This window comes from Oncorhynchus mykiss, chromosome 8 (assembly GCF_013265735.2).
Source record: "Oncorhynchus mykiss isolate Arlee chromosome 8, USDA_OmykA_1.1, whole genome shotgun sequence".
Taxonomy (NCBI): Eukaryota; Metazoa; Chordata; class Actinopteri; order Salmoniformes; family Salmonidae; genus Oncorhynchus; species Oncorhynchus mykiss.
In genome coordinates this window covers 85330334-85351218 of record NC_048572.1, presented here as the reverse complement: position 1 = coordinate 85351218, position 20885 = coordinate 85330334, and the positions used below count along the sequence as shown (strand labels likewise).

The 20885-nt window shown below is 43.7% G+C and overlaps 1 protein-coding gene across 1 annotated transcript; it reads left to right on the top strand.

Moving 5' to 3' along the window:
• The first annotated feature begins 856 nt into the window (after positions 1-856).
• Positions 857-18854, top strand: LOC110530836 (serine/threonine-protein kinase OSR1). Its single transcript, XM_036986603.1, has 17 exons — positions 857-1095; positions 2187-2299; positions 3124-3232; positions 4498-4639; positions 5463-5518; positions 5868-5977; positions 6073-6174; positions 8729-8862; positions 12311-12359; positions 12501-12566; positions 15035-15157; positions 15691-15720; positions 16237-16403; positions 17026-17078; positions 17917-17985; positions 18121-18185; positions 18311-18854. The coding sequence occupies exons 1-17, from the start codon at positions 1026-1028 to the stop codon at positions 18383-18385; spliced, it is 1533 nt and encodes a 510-aa protein (XP_036842498.1). The 5' UTR covers positions 857-1025; the 3' UTR covers positions 18386-18854.
• Positions 18855-20885: the final 2031 nt, after the last annotated feature.

Here is a 20885-nt window from a genome sequence, read left to right as displayed (position 1 = left end):
TTTGAAGCCTGAAATGTGGCAAAAGGTCGCAAAGTTCAAGGGGGCCGAATACTTTCGCAAGGCACTGTAGGTCTTGGATGGCAGGAAGCTACACACTGTAGCCGAGCAGGATTAGCGGAGTGGAGGTGATAGCTGATAGCTGATTCTAATATTTGTAATTGATCATGTATATGTTTTTGGTGTTTGTTCTTTGTTATAGAGCCCAAAAGATTGTAGAAGTAGATTATCTCTGCTTTGGATATTTTACTAATTTAGTTGTTTGTTTAGTGTTTTCCAATTTTCCCAGAAGTGGTTAGATTATATGGATTATTCAATTACATTGAACTGATTTCTGATCTGCTCTTCCTTCTTTTTTTTTGTCTACACAAGCTGCAAAAAAACACTCAAACTGGACAGTTTTATCGCAATCTCTTCATTCAAAGACTCAATCATGGACACTCTTAGTTGTGGCTGCTTTGCATGATGTATTGTTGTCTCTACCTTCTTGCCCTTTGTGCTGTTGTCTATGACCAATAATGTTTGTACCGTGTTGTGCTGCTACCATGTTGTGTTGTCATGTGTTGCTGCCATGATATGTTGTTGTGTTAGGTCTCTCTTTATGAGGAGTCTCTGTTGTTGTGATGTGTGTTTTAGCCTAAATTCAAATTTTAATTTTACATTTTTTAATTTTATCCCAGCTCCCGTCCCCACATGAGGTCTTTTGCCTTTTGGTAGGCCGTCATTGTAAATAAGAATTAGATTTGTTCTTAACTGACTTGCCATAAAGGTTAAATACAAATAAATACATAGGTATTGTTTAAGTGCCACACTCAAGATGGCGGCTTTTTCATTCCAATGTTGGCTACGCAAGGACGTGAGGAGCCTCGCAAGTGTCAAAGTTGTGTTGACAGTAGTAGCAGCAGCAGGAACTGTCAGGGCGAGGTAGCTAACATCACGAGCCGAATGGAGTAATTATCTCGTTATATTTCAAGAAAACCAAACCCCCACCACATTCCTTATAAACACCGTAAACCTCCAACGAAGCCATGGCAGAGGACTCGAGTGTTCAAACTTGGTCCATCAACAAGGACGACTATGTACTCAACGAGGTGATTGGTGAGTATGTCGCTAGGTTAGCTAGCGTGCTAACCTCTTAGCTAGCTTTCACGCAAGACAGCTATTTGGCTAACCTTAACTTAAAGCTGGTTAACTAACGTTAAACCTAGCTACAGCTAACCAACCTTATTTTTGACAGCTAACTATGCTATTATATATAACTAACTTAAGCATCTGTTTCTATTTTCGTTCATAGGTTGCTAGCTAGCTAATTAGCTACCATGTTAGCTTCTTTTTTTTTCTCCCCCAGATGCTAACTTGAATCACTAGCCTAGTAGCTAACGTCGTTAGCTACAGTAGCTAGCTAAGTCGGGCAGCATAGTTGAAGTATGGAGGTGGGTGGTGCCTTCGCTGAAAGAAGACATGATGGGGCTTAGTGAGTCACTCATACCTTTGTGGTAGCAAGGAGTTGGTATTATTCAGGCTTTTCTTTTTGTGATATGGACCGCGTTTTGTTTGTTATTCTTCCTGTACAATGCATAAGACATGTAGCTAGCTAACGTTATATGCATAATATAGTTTAGTAGTTGACGTTTGAGACCTCACACTTAATACATTTTGTCCTTTTTTAAGTATCTCACTAGCTAATCACTTTTGATACAAATGGCAAAAAGACACATGTCAAACAACCTTCCAGCAATATTTGTTTGTGGTAAATACAGAAGAATAGTTCCTTTTTGTTGTAGTTTTCTGGTACCTTGCCAAGTACCTCAACTCCTCCAGGAATGATCTGCCAATGATCTAGTGGTTTTTGAATGAACCTCCAACTATTTCAGATCATTGTCTCAATACTTAAAAAAAAAAAAAAAGAAAAAAAAAGTACATTCTTAAACCCTTAATGTGTACAGCATGTCTTTCTTTGTTTGCTGAAATTCATACTTTTTAATAAATCTTATTATAATAATAATCTTATGTCTTTGTCTTCCTCTTGGTTTGTCCCTCCCTGCAAGTGGTGCCCTGGCTTCCCTTTTGGATGTGTGCTACATTGTAATTCTTACCCCCTTTGTTTCATCTTCAGGGAGTGGTGCCACTTGGCTTCCCTCTTGGATGTGTGTTACATTGTAATTCTTCCCCTTTCGTTTCCTCTTCAGGGAGTGGTGCCACGGCCGTGGTGCAGGCGGCCTACTGTGAGCCCAGGAAGGAGAGGGTGGCCATTAAACGCATTAACCTGGAGAAGTGTCAGACCAGCATGGATGAGCTCCTGGTAACCAAACTGCAGAGAGCACCATTTATTTCAGGAGTTGACAATATAGCAATCAATACTGTCTAATCAATACTAGCTAATCATTTGACATGGCCTATTATGGTCTCTGGTATAGCTTAGCTGTAATGTGGGCCTGTGAAAGATGAGAGTACAGCAGCAGGAACACACACACACACACGCACATCCACGTACACAAACGCACGTACGCAAATGCACGTACACACACAGGCTGTCAGTGTAAATCAGATGAGCTCAGGCCAGCAGCTGGACAGACACCAACACAGCATTTTCAGCCCTTTTTGCATAACAGCCAGTAGCCCCCGGATCTACTCTGCCCTTTCTTGGCAACTCCATCAAGTTTGTCTTGGGGATTATGCCAATAGTGACATAGCATAACTAGAACGGGAAAAAGGCACAGTGATTTGACTTCAGCCATCATGGCACATTGACTTGAATATGTTTGTCCAAGTATATTCTATGGTAGTGACAACCTAGGTCACTCCTCACTCAGTCTTCCCTATTGGGGGGGGGGGGCCTGCTCTGTCATGTGATCAGTCAGGTTCAGAACAAGCAGAACAGCTGTGTCGAAAAAGCCTTCCTCTAGAGATTGATATTCAATCAACAAATCAACCCCTTACACTCTTGTGTAAATCTGACTAGGATTGGTTAAGCATAAGCAATATGGAGAAATTTCCACTTGGCCTGTCCAGAATGGAAATATGTTACTGCGCTGTTGGAGTCAAGACTCAAACTCTTTACTGTGCAATGTGCTGAGCCGTTGAAGCTCATTCATTCTGTTTCTTTCTCTCTCTCTCTCCTTGCAGAAAGAGATCCAGGCCATGTCCCAGTGCCACCACCCCAACATTGTGTCCTACTATACGTCTTTTGTAGTGAAGGACGAGCTGTGGCTGGTGATGCGACTCCTCAGTGGTGGTGGGTATTGCTGTAGGGACGGTACCAGGCTAGGAAGTAGTGGAGCATAAATACCACTTATGTAGCTCTTTACTTGGAGGCGGCACGCCTTGCATAAAGCGTTGATTAGAGGAAACGCTGCAGTCTGCTTAGCAATACTATAACAGAGGTGGTTGTTGGTTGTCCTCCATCCCTACTGTAATCACCTGATTCAACAAATCATTGAGCAGGGCTAGAGCAAAACCCTGCTCTCCAGGAGCTGGTTGGCCACCCCTGCGCCTGCCCACATCGAAACAGACACTTCAGCCCTACCAGACTCTATAAGCCCCAGCTGTTAGTCCTCCAGCAGTTAATACAGGGCTGAAGCAAATCCCTGCACGTCTAGTAGCTCTCTAGGAGGATGGTTAGCTTGGTTCATCTCCATCCCAGCTTCCTGACTACCAGGCACTACAGGTCCCTGTCTGGAGGAAGCACGGCCCTGAGCAGCAGCAGCTTCTCTCCAGCTGTGCCCTTGGCTCTCAGCCTGCTGCGGTATTCTCCATCCTCCTGGCATGCATTAACAATGTCAAGAGATCGAGGGATAGGGCTCTAAGCTGTCACACACATTTCATTACAAGCCAAGGTAAAACATAGCAGTAATAAAGTTCAGAGCCCTAGTTCAAACACCTATCGCTGCACCGAACTAAAACATGTCACTAACTAATAGTAGCCTGGTCTTCAGCTATTCAAGATCTACTTCAGCTAATTAATAGTAGCCTGGTCTTCAGCTATTCAAGATCTACTTCAGCTAATTAATAGTAGCCTGGTCTTCAGTTATTCAAGAGATACTTCAGCTAACTAATAGTAGCCTGGTCTTCAGCTATTCAAGAGATACTTCAGCTAACTAATAGTAGCCTGGTCTTCAGTTATTCAAGAGATACTTCAGCTAACTAATAGTAGCCTGGTCTTCAGCTATTCAAGAGATACTTCAGCTAATTAATAGTAGCCTGGTCTTCAGTTATTCAAGATCTACTTCAGCTAACTAATAGTAGCCTGGTCTTCAGCTATTCAAGAGATACTTCAGCTAATTAATAGTAGCCTGGTCTTCAGTTATTCAAGAGATACTTCAACTAACTAATAGTAGCCTGGTCTTCAGCTATTCAAGAGATACTTCAGCTAACTAATAGTAGCCTGGTCTTCAGCTATTCAAGAGATACTTCAGCTAACTAATAGTAGCCTGGTCTTCAGCTATTCAAGAGATACTTCAGCTAACTAATAGTAGCCTTGTCCTTTTGTCACTCTGTCAGGCTCAGTACTGGACATCATTAAACACATCATATCTCGTGGGGAACATAAGTCCGGGGTTCTGGATGAGTCGTCCATAGCCACCATCCTCAAAGAGGTTCTAGAAGGACTGGAGTACCTGCATAAGAACGGGCAGATCCACAGGTCAGGACACATTTTTTATTTTATTTTATTTTACCTTCAACTTAAATTCAACTTGTACTTGAAATATTTAGCATTGATTTATTCTTTTGAATTATGTTTTTCTTCCACTGACCACAGTCAAATTATAGGTGTGCATGTTGGAGTTGTCAATTTCAAAAATTGGCACATTTCCTTATTTTAACTCTCATTCATTCATTGTCATTAATTTATGAACCAAACTACTAACTCCTTTTTTAATTTTTTTTTTTTTTTAAAGATCTACTCTGGCGAAGCCACATTGTTTCGGCTTCATGGGCTTTCACATTGTCCCATATTGATCAATATTTTATAGAGGGCTTTATGCATTGTTAAAGAGGTTTGTTTTATGTCACAGCTTCTCTCGCCAGGAAGCACTACAGTGTTGTACGTCTAAACAACAAGCCACAGACACACAGAATATTGACTCCTCTTCACTAATATTTACGCTGCTCAGCATGTTTGGCTCAGATTTACAACCGTTAAGTCCTGATAAGTAAAAAAAGGGGTGGGGCTTGAGTTGTTGAAACAGTAAGCACTAAACTACAGGGCACTTATTGTGAGCTATTAAAAAGAGCTAACGGTTCACAGCTAAAAACAAGCCACATACACACTGGATAATGAGTCCTCTTTGGTCGTGTCACCAACATGCCTGTGTTTGTAGCAGTAGCCGTCTACTAGGGGAAAAAAAAACTTTTATATCCACTAAGCTACTACTTGTCATTCCCTGGCATTTGCGTGTAGTTTGGTTTCAATTTACAGGTTACTCCAGATAAATACTGGTTTGTCTGGTTTCTTCCATTCACAGGGATCTAAAGGCCGGAAATATTCTTCTCGGTGACGATGGCTCAGTGCAAATCGCAGGTATAGTCACATGTCCTAAAACCTTAACTGACTTTTTCTTATATATTTATGCTGTTAAAGTATTGAATGTTTTTTTGTCGTGTGTGTTTTTTTTTTTGCCACTGCAAATTCTATAAAATTTGTGCCGGGGTTTCTCCCGAACTCGTTCCTCTGGACCCCAAGAGGTGCATGCTTTAGTTTAGTTTCCCCCTAGCACTACACCGCCGATTCAACTACTAATCATCAAGCTTCGATTAGCTGTGTAGTGTTAGGGCAAAAAAAACAAAACGTGGACCCCTTGAGGTCCCGAGGACTGAGGTTCTCTCTCACCGCTCTTCACCCACCCCCCCTGTCTGTCTGTCTCTCCCAGACTTTGGTGTGAGTGCCTTCTTAGCGGCTGGAGGAGACATGACCAGGACCAAGGTCAGGAAGACGTTTGTTGGGACACCATGTTGGATGGCCCCAGAGGTCATGGAGCAGGTGGGGGGGGGCTATCCTCTTTCTCTCACTTTGTCTCTCTCGGTCTCTCTCGGTCTCTCTAAGATATCTTACCATTATCCTTCATGTCTCCTCAGGTCAGAGGTTATGACTACAAAGCAGATATCTGGAGTTTTGGGATCACAGCCATTGAGCTGGCTACAGGAGCTGCACCATATCACAAATATCCACCCATGAAGGTGATTTTCTACTTGGAGAGATGGAAGGAGTGTGATCTTTATCCTCTGACTTCCTGTCAACCAGTTGCTAAGCAGACTATCCTGGCTAAATAAATAGGCTTTGTACGTTTTGAGGCTGATAGTAACCTGATGTTGTGTTGTAGGTGCTGAGGCTGGTAGTAACCTGATGTTGTGTTGTAGGTGCTGAGGCTGATAGTAACCTGATGTTGTGTTGTTGGTGCTGAGGCTGATAGTAACCTGATGTTGTTGGTGCTGAGGCTGATAGTAACCTGATGTTCTTGGTGCTGAGGCTGATAGTAACCTGATGTTGTGTTGTAGGTGCTGAGGCTGATAGTAACCTGATGTGTTGTTGGTGCTGAGGCTGATAGTAACCTGATGTTGTGTTGTAGGTGCTGAGGCTGATAGTAACCTGATGTTGTGTTGTTGGTGCTGAGGCTGATAGTAACCTGATGTTGTTGGTGCTGAGGCTGATAGTAACCTGATGTTGGTGCTGAGGCTGATAGTAACCTGATGTTGTTGGTGCTGAGGCTGATAGTAACCTGATGTTGTTGGTGCTGAGGCTGATAGTAACCTGATGTTGTGTTGTAGGTGCTGAGGCTGATAGTAACCTGATGTGTTGTTGGTGCTGAGGCTGATAGTAACCTGATGTGTTGTTGGTGCTGAGGCTGATAGTAACCTGATGTTGTGTTGTTGGTGCTGAGGCTGATAGTAACCTGATGTTGTGTTGTTGGTGCTGAGGCTGATAGTAACCTGATGTTGTGTTGTTGGTGCTGAGGCTGATAGTAACCTGATGTTGTTGGTGCTGAGGCTGATAGTAACCTGATGTTGTAGGTGCTGAGGCTGATAGTAACCTGATGTTGTGTTGTAGGTGCTGAGGCTGATAGTAACCTGATGTTGTTGGTGCTGAGGCTGATAGTAACCTGATGTTGTTGGTGCTGAGGCTGATAGTAACCTGATGTTGTTGGTGCTGAGGCTGATAGTAACCTGATGTTGTTGGTGCTGAGGCTGATAGTAACCTGATGTTGTTGGTGCTGAGGCTGATAGTAACCTGATGTTGTTGGTGCTGAGGCTGATAGTAACCTGATGTTGTTGGTGCTGAGGCTGATAGTAACCTGATGCTGTTGGTGCTGAGGCTGATAGTAACCTGATGTTGTGTTGAAGGTGCTGAGGCTGATAGTAACCTGATGTTGTGTTGTTGGTGCTGAGGCTGATAGTAACCTGATGTTCTTGGTGCTGAGGCTGATAGTAACCTGATGTTGTGTTGTAGGTGCTGAGGCTGATAGTAACCTGATGTGTTGTTGGTGCTGAGGCTGATAGTAACCTGATGTTGTGTTGTAGGTGCTGAGGCTGATAGTAACCTGATGTTGTGTTGTTGGTGCTGAGGCTGATAGTAACCTGATGTTGTTGGTGCTGAGGCTGATAGTAACCTGATGTTGTTGGTGCTGAGGCTGATAGTAACCTGATGTTGTTGGTGCTGAGGCTGATAGTAACCTGATGTTGTGTTGTAGGTGCTGAGGCTGATAGTAACCTGATGTGTTGTTGGTGCTGAGGCTGATAGTAACCTGATGTGTTGTTGGTGCTGAGGCTGATAGTAACCTGATGTTGTTGGTGCTGAGGCTGATAGTAACCTGATGTTGTTGGTGCTGAGGCTGATAGTAACCTGATGTTGTGTTGTAGGTGCTGAGGCTGATAGTAACCTGATGTTGTTGGTGCTGAGGCTGATAGTAACCTGATGTTGTAGGTGCTGAGGCTGATAGTAACCTGATGTTGTGTTGTAGGTGCTGAGGCTGATAGTAACCTGATGTTGTGTTGTTGGTGCTGAGGCTGATAGTAACCTGATGTTGTGTTGTTGGTGCTGAGGCTGATAGTAACCTGATGTTGTTGGTGCTGAGGCTGATAGTAACCTGATGTTGTAGGTGCTGAGGCTGATAGTAACCTGATGTTGTTGGTGCTGAGGCTGATAGTAACCTGATGTTGTGTTGAAGGTGCTGAGGCTGATAGTAACCTGATGTTGTGTTGTAGGTGCTGAGGCTGATAGTAACCTGATGTTGTGTTGTAGGTGCTGAGGCTGATAGTAACCTGATGTTGTGTTGTTGGTGCTGAGGCTGATAGTAACCTGATGTTGTTGGTGCTGAGGCTGATAGTAACCTGATGTTGTTGGTGCTGAGGCTGATAGTAACCTGATGTTGTTGGTGCTGAGGCTGATAGTAACCTGATGTTGTTGGTGCTGAGGCTGATAGTAACCTGATGTTGTTGGTGCTGAGGCTGATAGTAACCTGATGTTGTTGGTGCTGAGGCTGATAGTAACCTGATGTTGTTGGTGCTGAGGCTGATAGTAACCTGATGTTGTTGGTGCTGAGGCTGATAGTAACCTGATGTTGTGTTGAAGGTGCTGAGGCTGATAGTAACCTGATGTTGTGTTGTAGGTGCTGAGGCTGATAGTAACCTGATGTTGTAGGTGCTGAGGCTGGTTACCATCAAGCTGTTGGTGTGTATGGATGTTTGGGTACTGTTGCTAATAGTAACCTGATGTTGTGTGTCTGTATATCTGTAGGTACTGATGCTGACCCTGCAGAATGACCCTCCCTGCTTGGAGACGGGCATCCAGGACAAGGAGATGGTGAAGAAGTATGGCAAGTCCTTCAGGAAGATGATCTCACTCTGTCTACAGAAAGAGCCTGAGAAAAGGTGACTCTCCCAAACACTCAACAATACAATGTATCCCATTTAACAGACGCTTTTATCCAAAGTGACTTACAGAACATGGGGTACCTGTGTACTACGTCATGAAAATTCATGGAATTTTTAAATGGTGGTGTTTTCCATGCCTGGAAAAGTGGAGGAAAAAGGATCAAATCCTAGAAAAAGTTTAGGAAAAGTCATAAATGTATTTAATAATTTCTGTTAATGTAATTTATTTATACCCCCCCCCCCTCTTCACCTGCATGTATGCTAAAGGAGTGGTCTGTTTCTCAAGGAGAGGACAGTCAGACATTACAGCGTGATGTAGGCCTAGCCTATAAACTATGGTAGAGAAGACTGACTAGATAGCCAATTCAAAACATATCTTGTACCCTCCTAGGTAACTGTTTAGCTATTATTAAGCGTAGAGGCGGCAGGGAGTCTAGTGGTTAGAGCGTGGAGGCGGCAGGGAGTCTAGTGGTTAGAGCGTGGAGGCGGCAGGGAGTCTAGTGGTTAGAGCGTGGAGGCGGCAGGGAGTCTAGTGGTTAGAGCGTGGAGGCGGCTGGGAGTCTAGTGGTTAGAGCGTGGAGGCGGCAGGGAGTCTAGTGGTTAGAGCGTGGAGGCGGCAGGGAGTCTAGTGGTTAGAGCGTGGAGGCGGCAGGGAGTCTAGTGGTTAGAGCGTGGAGGCGGCAGGGAGTCTAGTGGTTAGAGCGTGGAGGCGGCAGGGAGTCTAGTGGTTAGAGCGTGGAGGCGGCAGGGAGTCTAGTGGTTAGAGCGTGGAGGCGGCAGGGAGTCTAGTGGTTAGAGCGTGGAGGCGGCAGGGAGTCTAGTGGTTAGAGCGTTGGGCCAGTAACCGAAAGGTTTCTAGATCGAATCCCCGAGCTGACAATCTGTCGTTCTGCCCCTGAACAAGGCAGTTAACCCACTGTTCCTAGGCTGTCAGTGTCAATAAGAATTTGTTCTTAACTGCCTAGTTTAAATAAAGGTTAAATAAAAATTGCGGATAAGGTTATACAAAGTTGATTAACGGTACTGCCAGTTGATTTGATAGAATGTAGATACCGTACTGCCAGTTGATTTGATAGAATGTAGATACGGTACTGCCAGTTGATTTGATAGAATGTAGATACCGTACTGCCAGTTGATTTGATAGAATGCAGATACGGTACTGCCAGTTGATTTGATAGAATGTAGATACGGTACTGCCAGTTGATTTGATAGAATGTAGATACCGTACTGCCAGTTGATTTGATAGAATGTAGATACGGTACTGCCAGTTGATTTGATAGAATGTAGATACGGTACTGCCAGTTGATTTGATAGAATGTAGATACCGTACTGCCAGTTGATTTGATAGAATGTAGATACGGTACTGCCAGTTGATTTGATAGAATGTAGATACGGTACTGCCAGTTGATTTGATTGAATGTAGATACGGTACTGCCAGTTGATTTGATAGAATGTAGATACGTTACTGCCAGTTGATTTGATAGAATGTAGATACCGTACTGCCAGTTGATTTGATAGAATGCAGATACGGTACTGCCAGTTGATTTGATAGAATGCAGATACGGTACTGCCAGTTGATTTGATAGAATGTAGATACGGTACTGCCAGTTGATTTGATAGAATGTAGATACGGTACTGCCAGTTGATTTGATAGAATGTAGATACGGTACTGCCAGTTGATTTGATAGAATGTAGATACGGTACTGCCAGTTGATTTGATAGATACGGTACTGACAGTTGATTTGATAGAATGTAGATTCGGTACTACCAGTTGATTTGATAGAATGTAGATTCGGTACTGCCAGTTGATTTGATAGAATGCAGATACGGTACTGCCAGTTGATTTGATAGAATGTAGATACGGTACTGCCAGTTGATTTGATAGAATGTAGATACCGTACTGCCAGTTGATTTGATAGAATGTATATACGGTACTGCCAGTTGATTTGATAGAATGTAGATACGGTACTGCCAGTTGATTTGGGCTAGTCAGCCTGCAAAGTAAACACTTCCAAGGTAGCTAAGATAAATATTTCCTGAAGAAAATGTGTGGGTTTGCTTCAGCTGAATTAAAAATACTTGTAGCCTGCCATAGCCACTTGATCTTTGATATTTTGAATGGGCCAATTGTTTCAAAAGGTATAAAAGGTATATTTGGTTGAAATGTTTTACATCAAGAGTGGTCAACCATCCTCCGGGAGAGCTAATGGGTGCAGGCTTGTATTCCGTTACCCAGAAATGATCTGTTCAACTGCACCTTGATAAACTGTCTCTGATGTGTTTGAGCAGGGCTTGATCAAAAGCCTGCACATCCAGTAACTCTCCAGACTGAGGGTTGACCATGTGTTTTATACAGTTGTCTAACAGGTATTCTACATTGTTTTGTTTTTTTGACCTTTTATTTAACTAGGCAAGTCAGTTAAGAACAAATTCTAATTTGGGACGGCAGGGTAGCCTAGTTGATTTGGACTAGTAACCGGAAGGTTGCAAGTTCAAATCCCCGAGCTGACAAGGTACAAATCTGTCGTTCTGCCCCTGAACAGGCAGTTAACCCACTGTTCCTAGACCGTCATGGAAAATAATAATTTGTTCTTAACTGACTTGCCTAGTTAAATAAAGGTTAAAAAAAAAAAAAACATTTCAATGACGGCTCTGGGACTTTGTGGGGGTTATTAAGTCTCTTGCTCAACAACATGTGATGGATGGTACATGGTATCAGAGAGAAGCCTCCCAGTGTCGATACCACATCGCACACATTATTTATATGTACGTAGAGATGCCGTCAATTGTTGGCAATGGAAATTTAGTTCAAAGTAATGGAAAAGTCATGACATTGCACAGTCAGTTTATACATTTTTTTTTTGTATGTAACCCCAGTGGGAATTAAACCCACAAAACCCGACGTTGCTGGCTCAAGTCTAACCAACTGAGCCCACAAAGGACCACTGACTTGGCAGTACCGTATCTACATTCTATCAAATCAACTGGCAGTACGGTATCTACATTCTATCAAATCAACTGGCAGTACCGTATCTACATTCTATCAGGGGGTATTCCTGGAGAGCTTTCCCAGTTCAGACTTTTGCTCCAAAGCTAATCTAACCAATGTGATTCTACTAATCAGATGTGTTAACAACAGGTTTGGTGCCTCCTGCTATTAGTAAACTAATTCCACCGTGACACCATTTCTCCCAAGTTACCATTTGTCCTTTGTGTGGTGCACCAGAAAGACGATACTCCTATTAGTCATCCAGTCTTATTCTGGGTCTCAACCATTCTCAATCCCATTTTCTAGTTGAGTGGGTTCTCTTACCTAATCTGATGTCCTTCCTGTCCTGCAGTGGTAAAGCACGTTGTGTGCTGTTAATGTCCTGCAGTATTAAAGCACATTGTGTGCTGTTAATGTCCTGCAGTAGTAAACTACGTTGTGTGTGTTGTCTTTCAGACCAACTGCTGCTGAGCTGCTGAAACACAAATTCTTCACGAAAGCAAAGGTAAAGCCCACGTATACATCTGTAGGGGACAAGAACATTTACAAGATGCATGCTGTTAACAGGGGGGGGAAAATAATACAAAACCATGTTATGTTGTCGTCCATGTGCTTTTTAATCTCTCTGTCTGCCTCTGTCTCGCAGAATAATGAATACTTGGAAGAGAAGCTGCTTCAGAAGGGTCCATCGATAGGAGACCGATCCAAACGGGTACGACGACAACCCCTTGATGTGTACAGTGGACTCCACATGACGCTCAGATCTGCTGTACTCTATTGCTGTTCTATATTAACGTTGTGTAATTTTTGCATCCCCCTGGACACTATCAAACACTACATAGACACTACATAGACGCTATCATACACTACATAGACGCTATCATACACTACATAGACGCTATCAAACACTACATAGACGCTATCAAACACCACATAGACGCTATCATGCACTACATAGACGCTATCATGCACTACATAGACGCTATCATGCACCACATAGACGCTATCATACACCACATAGACGCTATCATGCACCACATAGACGCTATCATGCACCACATAGACGCTATCATGCACCACATAGACGCTATCATACACTACATAGACGCTATCATGCACTACATAGACGCTATCATACACTACATAGACGCTATCATACACTACATAGACGCTATCATACACTACATAGACGCTATCATGCACTACATAGACGCTATCATGCACCACATAGACGCTATCATACACTACATAGACGCTATCATGCACTACATAGACGCTATCATGCACTACATAGACGCTATCATGCACTACATAGACGCTATCATACACCACATAGACGCTATCATGCACCACATAGACGCTATCATGCACCACAGACGCTATCATACACTACATAGACGCTATCATGCACTACATAGACGCTATCATGCACTACATAGACGCTATCATGCACTACATAGACGCTATCATGCACTACATAGACGCTATCATGCACTACATAGACGCTATCATGCACCACATAGACGCTATCATGCACCACATAGACGCTATCATACACTACATAGACGCTATCATACACTACATAGACGCTATCATACACCACATAGACGCTATCATGCACCACATAGACGCTATCATGCACCACATAGACGCTATCATACACCACATAGACGCTATCATGCACCACATAGACGCTATCATACACCACATAGACGCTATCATACACCACATAGACGCTATCATGCACTACATAGACGCTATCATGCACCACATAGACGCTATCATACACTACATAGACGCTATCATGCACCACATAGACGCTATCATGCACCACATAGACGCTATCATGCACTACATAGACGCTATCATGCACCACATAGACGCTATCATGCACCACATAGACGCTATCATACACCACATAGACGCTATCATGCACTACATAGACGCTATCATGCACCACATAGACGCTATCATACACTACATAGACGCTATCATGCACCACATAGACGCTATCATGCACCACATAGACGCTATCATGCACTACATAGACGCTATCATGCACCACATAGACGCTACAGGGTGAAATATATTAGTTATTCAAGTTTCCAGGGATTAATATTAGTGTGAGCTAAAAGATACATGTTTACGTTTTAGATGGATTTAAAAATTATAAATAAATATTTAACCTTTTATTTAACTAGGCAAGTCAGTTTACAATGACAGTCTAGGAACAGTGGGTTGTTCAGGAGCAGAACAACAGTTTCTTTACCTTGTCAGCTCGGGGATTCGATCCAGCAACCTTTCGGTTGCTGACCCAACGCTCTAACCACTACCTGCCGCCCCTTGTGTATCTATATAGTGTTTGTTTCACTGTATGATCCTAACCAGAAAAACAGTTTGTCAGCTGAGTGCTTAGCCATTTATAATATCCTTGTAGCCTATAAATGTATCTAAAAAAGCATTAGTCTCTGTGTGCAGGAGCTTAACCCGACAACCAGTCTGTGTCCAATCTGCTCAGTGCTTGTGCTGCGGCTGGGCAGGCCTGTGTAGTTTCAGAATAAGGAAGTGTGTGCTGTAACGTAGAGCACATCTTAATGTTTCAGCAGCACTAGCTAACACACGGGACCTGAAACGCGGGCAGTCATGCAGACGATGAGCATTACATCACAAACTATGACTAGGGTTTGCGTTTAGTAGTCTCTGCTTTTATATTTTATTTCACCTATTATTTAACCAGGTAGGCTAGTTGAGAACACCTTTATTTAACCAGGTAGGCTAGTTGAGAACACCTTTATTTAACCAGGTAGGCTAGTTGAGAACACCTTTATTTAACCAGGTAGGCTAGTTGAGAACAAGTTTCTCATTTACAACCGCAACCTGGCCAAGATAAAGCAAAGCAGTGCGACACAAACAACACAGAGTTACACATTGGAATAAACAAACATACAGTCAATAATATAGTATACTTTTTTTTTTTTCCCTCCTATGTACAGTGTGTGCAAATGAGGCTTCCTGTATAGGAGGAGGAAAATGGTCCACAATGGGTTTGTTTGGTTTGCCTGTTTTTATGTGGTGAGATCATGGGAATGGTCGCCTGTTTTGTTTCGTTTTTTTTTCCCTCAAAATGCCATGCTGAAGACTTAGTGTGTTACCGTGCGTGTGTGGTGACATTTAATGCAGGTGCGTCGCGTGCCTGGTTCCAGTGGTCGTCTCCATAAGACCGAGGACGGGGAGTGGGAGTGGAGTGATGACGAGTTGGACATGGAGAGTGAAGAGGGCCAGGCTGCTGTGGCAGCTCTACGGGTGAGACTACCTCACCCCTCGCTAGCCTGACCTGGCTTTTAAATACTAGCTCAAATGCTTACAGGGATGTTTACCCCCGGACACTGATTGTTCAGCCTAGTCCTGGGCTACAAAGTTTCCTCAATGGAGATTCTGTATCTGAAGTGTTTTTTTTTTTTTTTTAGTCTAGGACTAGGGTTAATCTGTGTCCGGGGAACCGGCCCTTAGGGTTTTCTCTAGCCTGCCCGGAGTGGGTTGTGCTTTTGCTACTATTCTATTGGTGTCATTGTTCCTTGGCAAGCTCAATCAAGCCCAGGTTAAGTATTTCAAAATGATTTGAAGTCGTATTTGAACCCAGGTCTCCTAGCTGTAGCCTTACTATAGCCCTGTAGTGGTTCAATACCACCTGGGACTCAATCAACTAAATCAATCAATCAGATGTTCAATCAAACCTGTTACTGTGTGTGTGTGTGGGGGGGGGGGGGGGGGGGGGGGGATATAATGAATTGTGTGTTCTTCTGATGTCTGTTAATCTTTGTCGTATTCCATTCTAGTCTCCCAGAGTGAAAGATGGCTGCATCGAGGTAAGCCCTGGTGTTGGTATGAAATCAGAACACCTCAAACTTGTTTTCTATCTTCATTGCTGAAACAATAGGGGCTTTTAGTTGTGCATGAAATTTGCATGAAATTTGAATTAGAAGAATTATTGCCAAATGCTTTGATCGAAGTCTCTCTTTTATCTACCCCCCCCCCCCCCCCCCCAAAAAAAAAAAACTGTGTGTTAAATGTAGTTGATGACGTAACACTTTACTGAAGGCATACAGGTATAATGCACTATGGCGCGTTCATAATGCATTATAAGACTTGTCATAAGTATCTACAGCCACGTTCACCCTGCACTGAGCTGACAGTCTCCTTACTCCTTGGGTTAAGTGAATGCAGTGTGAAAAGGCCTTTTCCATTTTAAATTATTTAGCTGATGCTCTTATCCAGAGCATTCATCTTAAGGTAACTAGGTAAGACAACCACATTCGCATTTAAATGGTTATTGAATCTCTTCCCGATACAGTAGGAGTTTATCTTTCTCTGGTTCTCCTCAGATTTTCCCTCCAGAGGACGGTTCGCCCAGTCTGCTCCGTCCAGGAGGGGCAGGGCAGGACAAGGACAAGCCAGACGAGGCCACCCTGATCCAGGGGGACGTTCCAGCCCAGGACCCCGCTGCCGCCTCCACCACCAAAGTCCCCATCAGCCTGGTGTTGAGGTTGAGGTATGTATCATTTGGTGCAGGGGTCTTCAACCCCTGGTCTATGGACCGATGCTGGTCCATGGGGATGTTTACTGACCAGTTCCTCCGATGCTTCACTGATATGACAGTGATTCAGTCCCCAAGTGCTAGTTTTAATTTGTGGTCCTCCAGGGTGTCTGTCCCTGGAACGCATTGGAGGGAGGGCCGTAGCTTGTCTGTCCCTGGAACGCATTGGAGGGAGGGCCGTAGCTTGTCTGTCCCTGGAACGCATTGTAGGGAGGGCCGTAGCTTGTCTGTCCCTGGAACGCATTGGAGGGAGGGCCGTAGCTTGTCTGTCCCTGGAACACATTGGAGGGAGGGCCGTAGCTTGTCTGTCCCTGGAACGCATTGGAGGGAGGGCCGTAGCTTGTCTGTCCCTGGAACGCATTGGAAGGAGGGCCGTAGCTTGTCTGTCCCTGGAACGCATTGGAGGGAGGGCCGTAGCTTGTCTGTCCCTGGAACGCATTGTTTTTAGAGAAAACGGACCTAGTGGATGTTTCCCATGCTTTTTCTATTATATTTATTATTATTATTATTATTATATTATTATTATATGTCACATACCTTAACGTTCTAATAACCAATTCTAACTTTCCTCTCCCAGAAACTTGAAGAAAGAACTGAATGACATCCGTTTTGAGTTTATGCCTGGAAGAGGTAGGTGTTTTGTGTGTTTGTTTTTTTTAAAGTTTTTTTTAAAACATCACAAGGTTTTATTCTGTTCTTATGTTGAACCGGAGTCAAGAGGGGGACGTTGTCTTTTTTTATTGTACGCTTGTGTCAACAATCCTCTCTCTTGCTTTCTCTCGCTTCTGTCTCTCTCGATTCAATTCTAGGCGCTTTATTGGCATGGGAAACATATGTTTACATTGCCAAAGCAAGTGAAATGGATGATAAAGCCAAAGTTAAATAAACAAAAAATGAACTGTAAACATCTCTCTCTCTCTCTCTCTCTCTCTCTCTCTCTCTCTCTCTCTCTCTCTCTCTCTCTCTCTCTCTCTCTCTCTCTCTCTCTCTCTCTCTCTCTCTCTCTCTCTCTCTCTCTCTCTCTCTCTCTCTCTCTCTCTCTCTCTCTCTCTCTCTCTCTCTCTCTCTCTCTCTCTCTCTCTCTCTCTCTCTCTCTCTCTCTCTCTCTCTCTCTCTCTCTCTCTCTCTCTCTCTCTCTCTCTCTCTCTCTCTCTCTCTCTCTCTCTCTCTCTCTCTCTCTCTCTCTCTCTCTCTCTCTCTCTCTCTCTCTCTCTCTCCTCTCTCTCTCTCTCTCTCTCTCTCTCTCTCTCTCTCTCTCTCTCTCTCTCTCTCTCTCTCTCTCTCTCTCTCTCTCTCTCTCTCTCTCTCTCTCTCTCTCTCTCTCTCTCTCTCTCTCTCTCTCTCTCTCTCTCTCTCTCTCTCTCTCTCTCTCTCTCTCTCTCTCTCTCTCTCTCTCTCTCTCTCTCTCTCTCTCTCTCTCTCTCTCTCTCTCTCTCTCTCTCTCTCTCTCTCTCTCTCTCTCTCTCAGACTCAGCTGATGGAGTTTCTCAGGAGTTAGTTTCAGCAGGACTGGTGGATGGGAAAGACTTAGTGGTCGGTGAGTGAGAAACCTAGGATAAGTCATACAAAGGCCACCATTGTTCAGAGTTTCTGGCAGAGATGGCTGAAATGATGCCGTTTTTTCTCAATGACTCCTCAGTAACTCCTGCTTTCATCTCTGGGTTCTTTCCAGTTGCTGCCAATTTGCAGAAGATTGTTGATGATCCTCTCAACAATAAAAATGTCACTTTCAAACTCGTAAGTTTGCTAAACCCTCCATGTTCCTATTGCAATAACTCTATGCCCTGTGCAACAGCCTATGAGGACAGATGCACTGAGAATAAAATAATGTTTTTTTTTCCGTTCTCCTTTTCTCCTCTCAGGCATCTGGCATAGATGAGTCCGAGATCCCCGATGACGTCAAGCTGATGGGTTTCGCTCAACTCAGCATCAGTTAACTCAACGGTCTTTCATCAAAGAACAACAACAACAACAACAGTATTGTGGAGCAGCGTAGTTCTAATTTCCAAGACGCCACTACTGCCAAGGAGAAGAGCTGCGTTTGTCAACCTTTAGGGTTATTTTCTTTACTGAACTCTGCTGTGTTAGTTAAAATGGACGGGCTATGAGAACGGGACCAGCGCAACAGTAAAACAACAACAAGTTAGAACAGGAAATCACATTATGAAAGAGTTTATAGCAGGACCGATCCACAACGTGTATCTGGGAGGGAGGACGACGTCGCAATCAACGATGTCATCATCGACTTATAATTTTTTTTTTTTTTTAATTAATAAACAAACAACAAACCATTTTCTTAGTTAGTGTTGTACAATCCAAAAGCATTATATAATACAATGTAACTGCTGCCAGTTCTGGAAGTGGTAGCAACAACATAAATGCCTTTTTATCGACCGTGCCACTGAACCAACTGAGTGTTGTGTGTGTGTGTGTGTGTGTAGAGGCCTCCACTATTGGATGACATACTGTATACTGCCTCTCAAATGGACACCTATTACCTACATCGTGCACTATTTATGGGCCTCGGTCAAAAGTAGTGCACTATGTAGGGAACGAGGGGGGGGGGGGCATTTGGGACGTGGACATGGTATATTAGGCAGTGTAAAGGAGCGGGGGGGGGGGGGGTCTTAGTAAGGATCTATTACAGTGTGGATCTATGTAGTAAAAGGATTGAATGGCTTGAGTTCACTTGATAATATGATTGATATTAAACTCTAGGGGCCCTTAGTCACACACAGTTTAAACCCCTTACTACACCATGACTAGCCAGTTGTATTTCTTTTCTCTTCGTGTATATCATAACATAAGTTGACGTAAGCTTTCTTAGCTGTCTCATACGCTTTCTTGAGTGTATCTGTTGGTTATAACCTCTCATAGGGGTATCATAAGTTGACATTAGCTGTCATAAGTTAACTGTTGACATCAGCTGTTATAACCTCTCATTGCTGTATCATTAGTTCAGGTCACCCCAGACAGACAGGACAGACACCTCGTTGCTCTAACGTGGAAGGTGGTCTGTTCAGGAGGGAGAAATGTTACAGGACATAGTGAAAAGTTCAGATGTAAAAAAAAAAAAAATATATGTATAGTGTAGAACAGATAGGATTGCCTGTCATATAGATTCAGGAGTCAGTGTCTGCTCTATTCATTACATTTCTACGTGCAAACCTTCTGGACCGTGAATCCAGTGTTTTAATACGTGAAGGTAAAACAATACCTTACTGAGACCTTGATAATTATGGTCTTGGGAGTGACTGCAACTTTGTCTCTGTAATGTCCAGTACCAGCGGTTCACTAGCCACTGGACCGCTGTTCCCTCGCTAGCTAGCTGCCATCACTATGGCCACTGGATCGCTGTTCTCTCGCTAGCTAGCTGCCATCACTATGGCCACTGGACCGCTGTTCTCTCGCTAGCTAGCTGCCATCACTAGCCACTCGACCGCTGTTCCCTCGCTAGCTAGCTGCCATCACTAGCCACTCGACCGCTGTTCTCTCGCTAGCTAGCTGCCATCACTAGCCACTGGACCGCTGTTCCCTCGCTAGCTAGCTGCCATCACTAGCCACTCGACCGCTGTTCTCTCGCTAGCTAGCTGCCATCACTATGGCCACTGGACCGCTGTTCCCTCGCTAGCTAGCTGCCATCACTATGGCCACTGGACCGCTGTTCCCTCGCTAGCTAGCTGCCATCACTATGGCCACTCGACCGCTGTTCTCTCGCTAGCTAGCTGCCATCACTATGGCCACTGGACCGCTGTTCCCTCGCTAGCTAGCTGCCATCACTATGGCCACTGGACCGCTGTTCCCTCGCTAGCTAGCTGTCATCACTATGGCCACTGGACCGCTGTTCTCTCGCTAGCTAGCTGTCATCATTATGTCTCTTCTATCAATAGCTAGCTATTTGTCATTATGTCTCTTATCAATAGCTAACTATCTGTCATCATTATGTCTCTTTATCTCACTAGCTAGCTGTCATCATTATGTCTCTATAGACATTAATGTCCGTTCCGTCATCGTAGATGGACAAAATAATTTGTGTCGTCCAATCCATCCACTCACCTGAAAGTCACCGACTGTTGCCACTCCCACTTTACATTGTATGTTGGTTGGTTGGTAGTGTTGGACAAGCTACTATGAAAGTATAGTTTACCAATTACTTCACGCTGGAAGAAGTTAAGCTATGCTAAAGTTACCCTTAAGGAAAACACAGCTTAACAAAAGTTACTTAGGAGAAAGTAGTTTACTACAAACTTTGTGAAAAATATCTGAATCTGAAATGGCAAACTACAAATTAAACAAAAGCTTTTAAGAATTGGGCAGGTCTGATTCTGAAAAAGAAAGCATGTTCATGCCTACTTAACACATTTTAACTTGTTGCAACAAAAGAAAAACAGTAGTGTGTAGTTCCAGTAGTTAGCTACAACGCTACTGAAAACACTA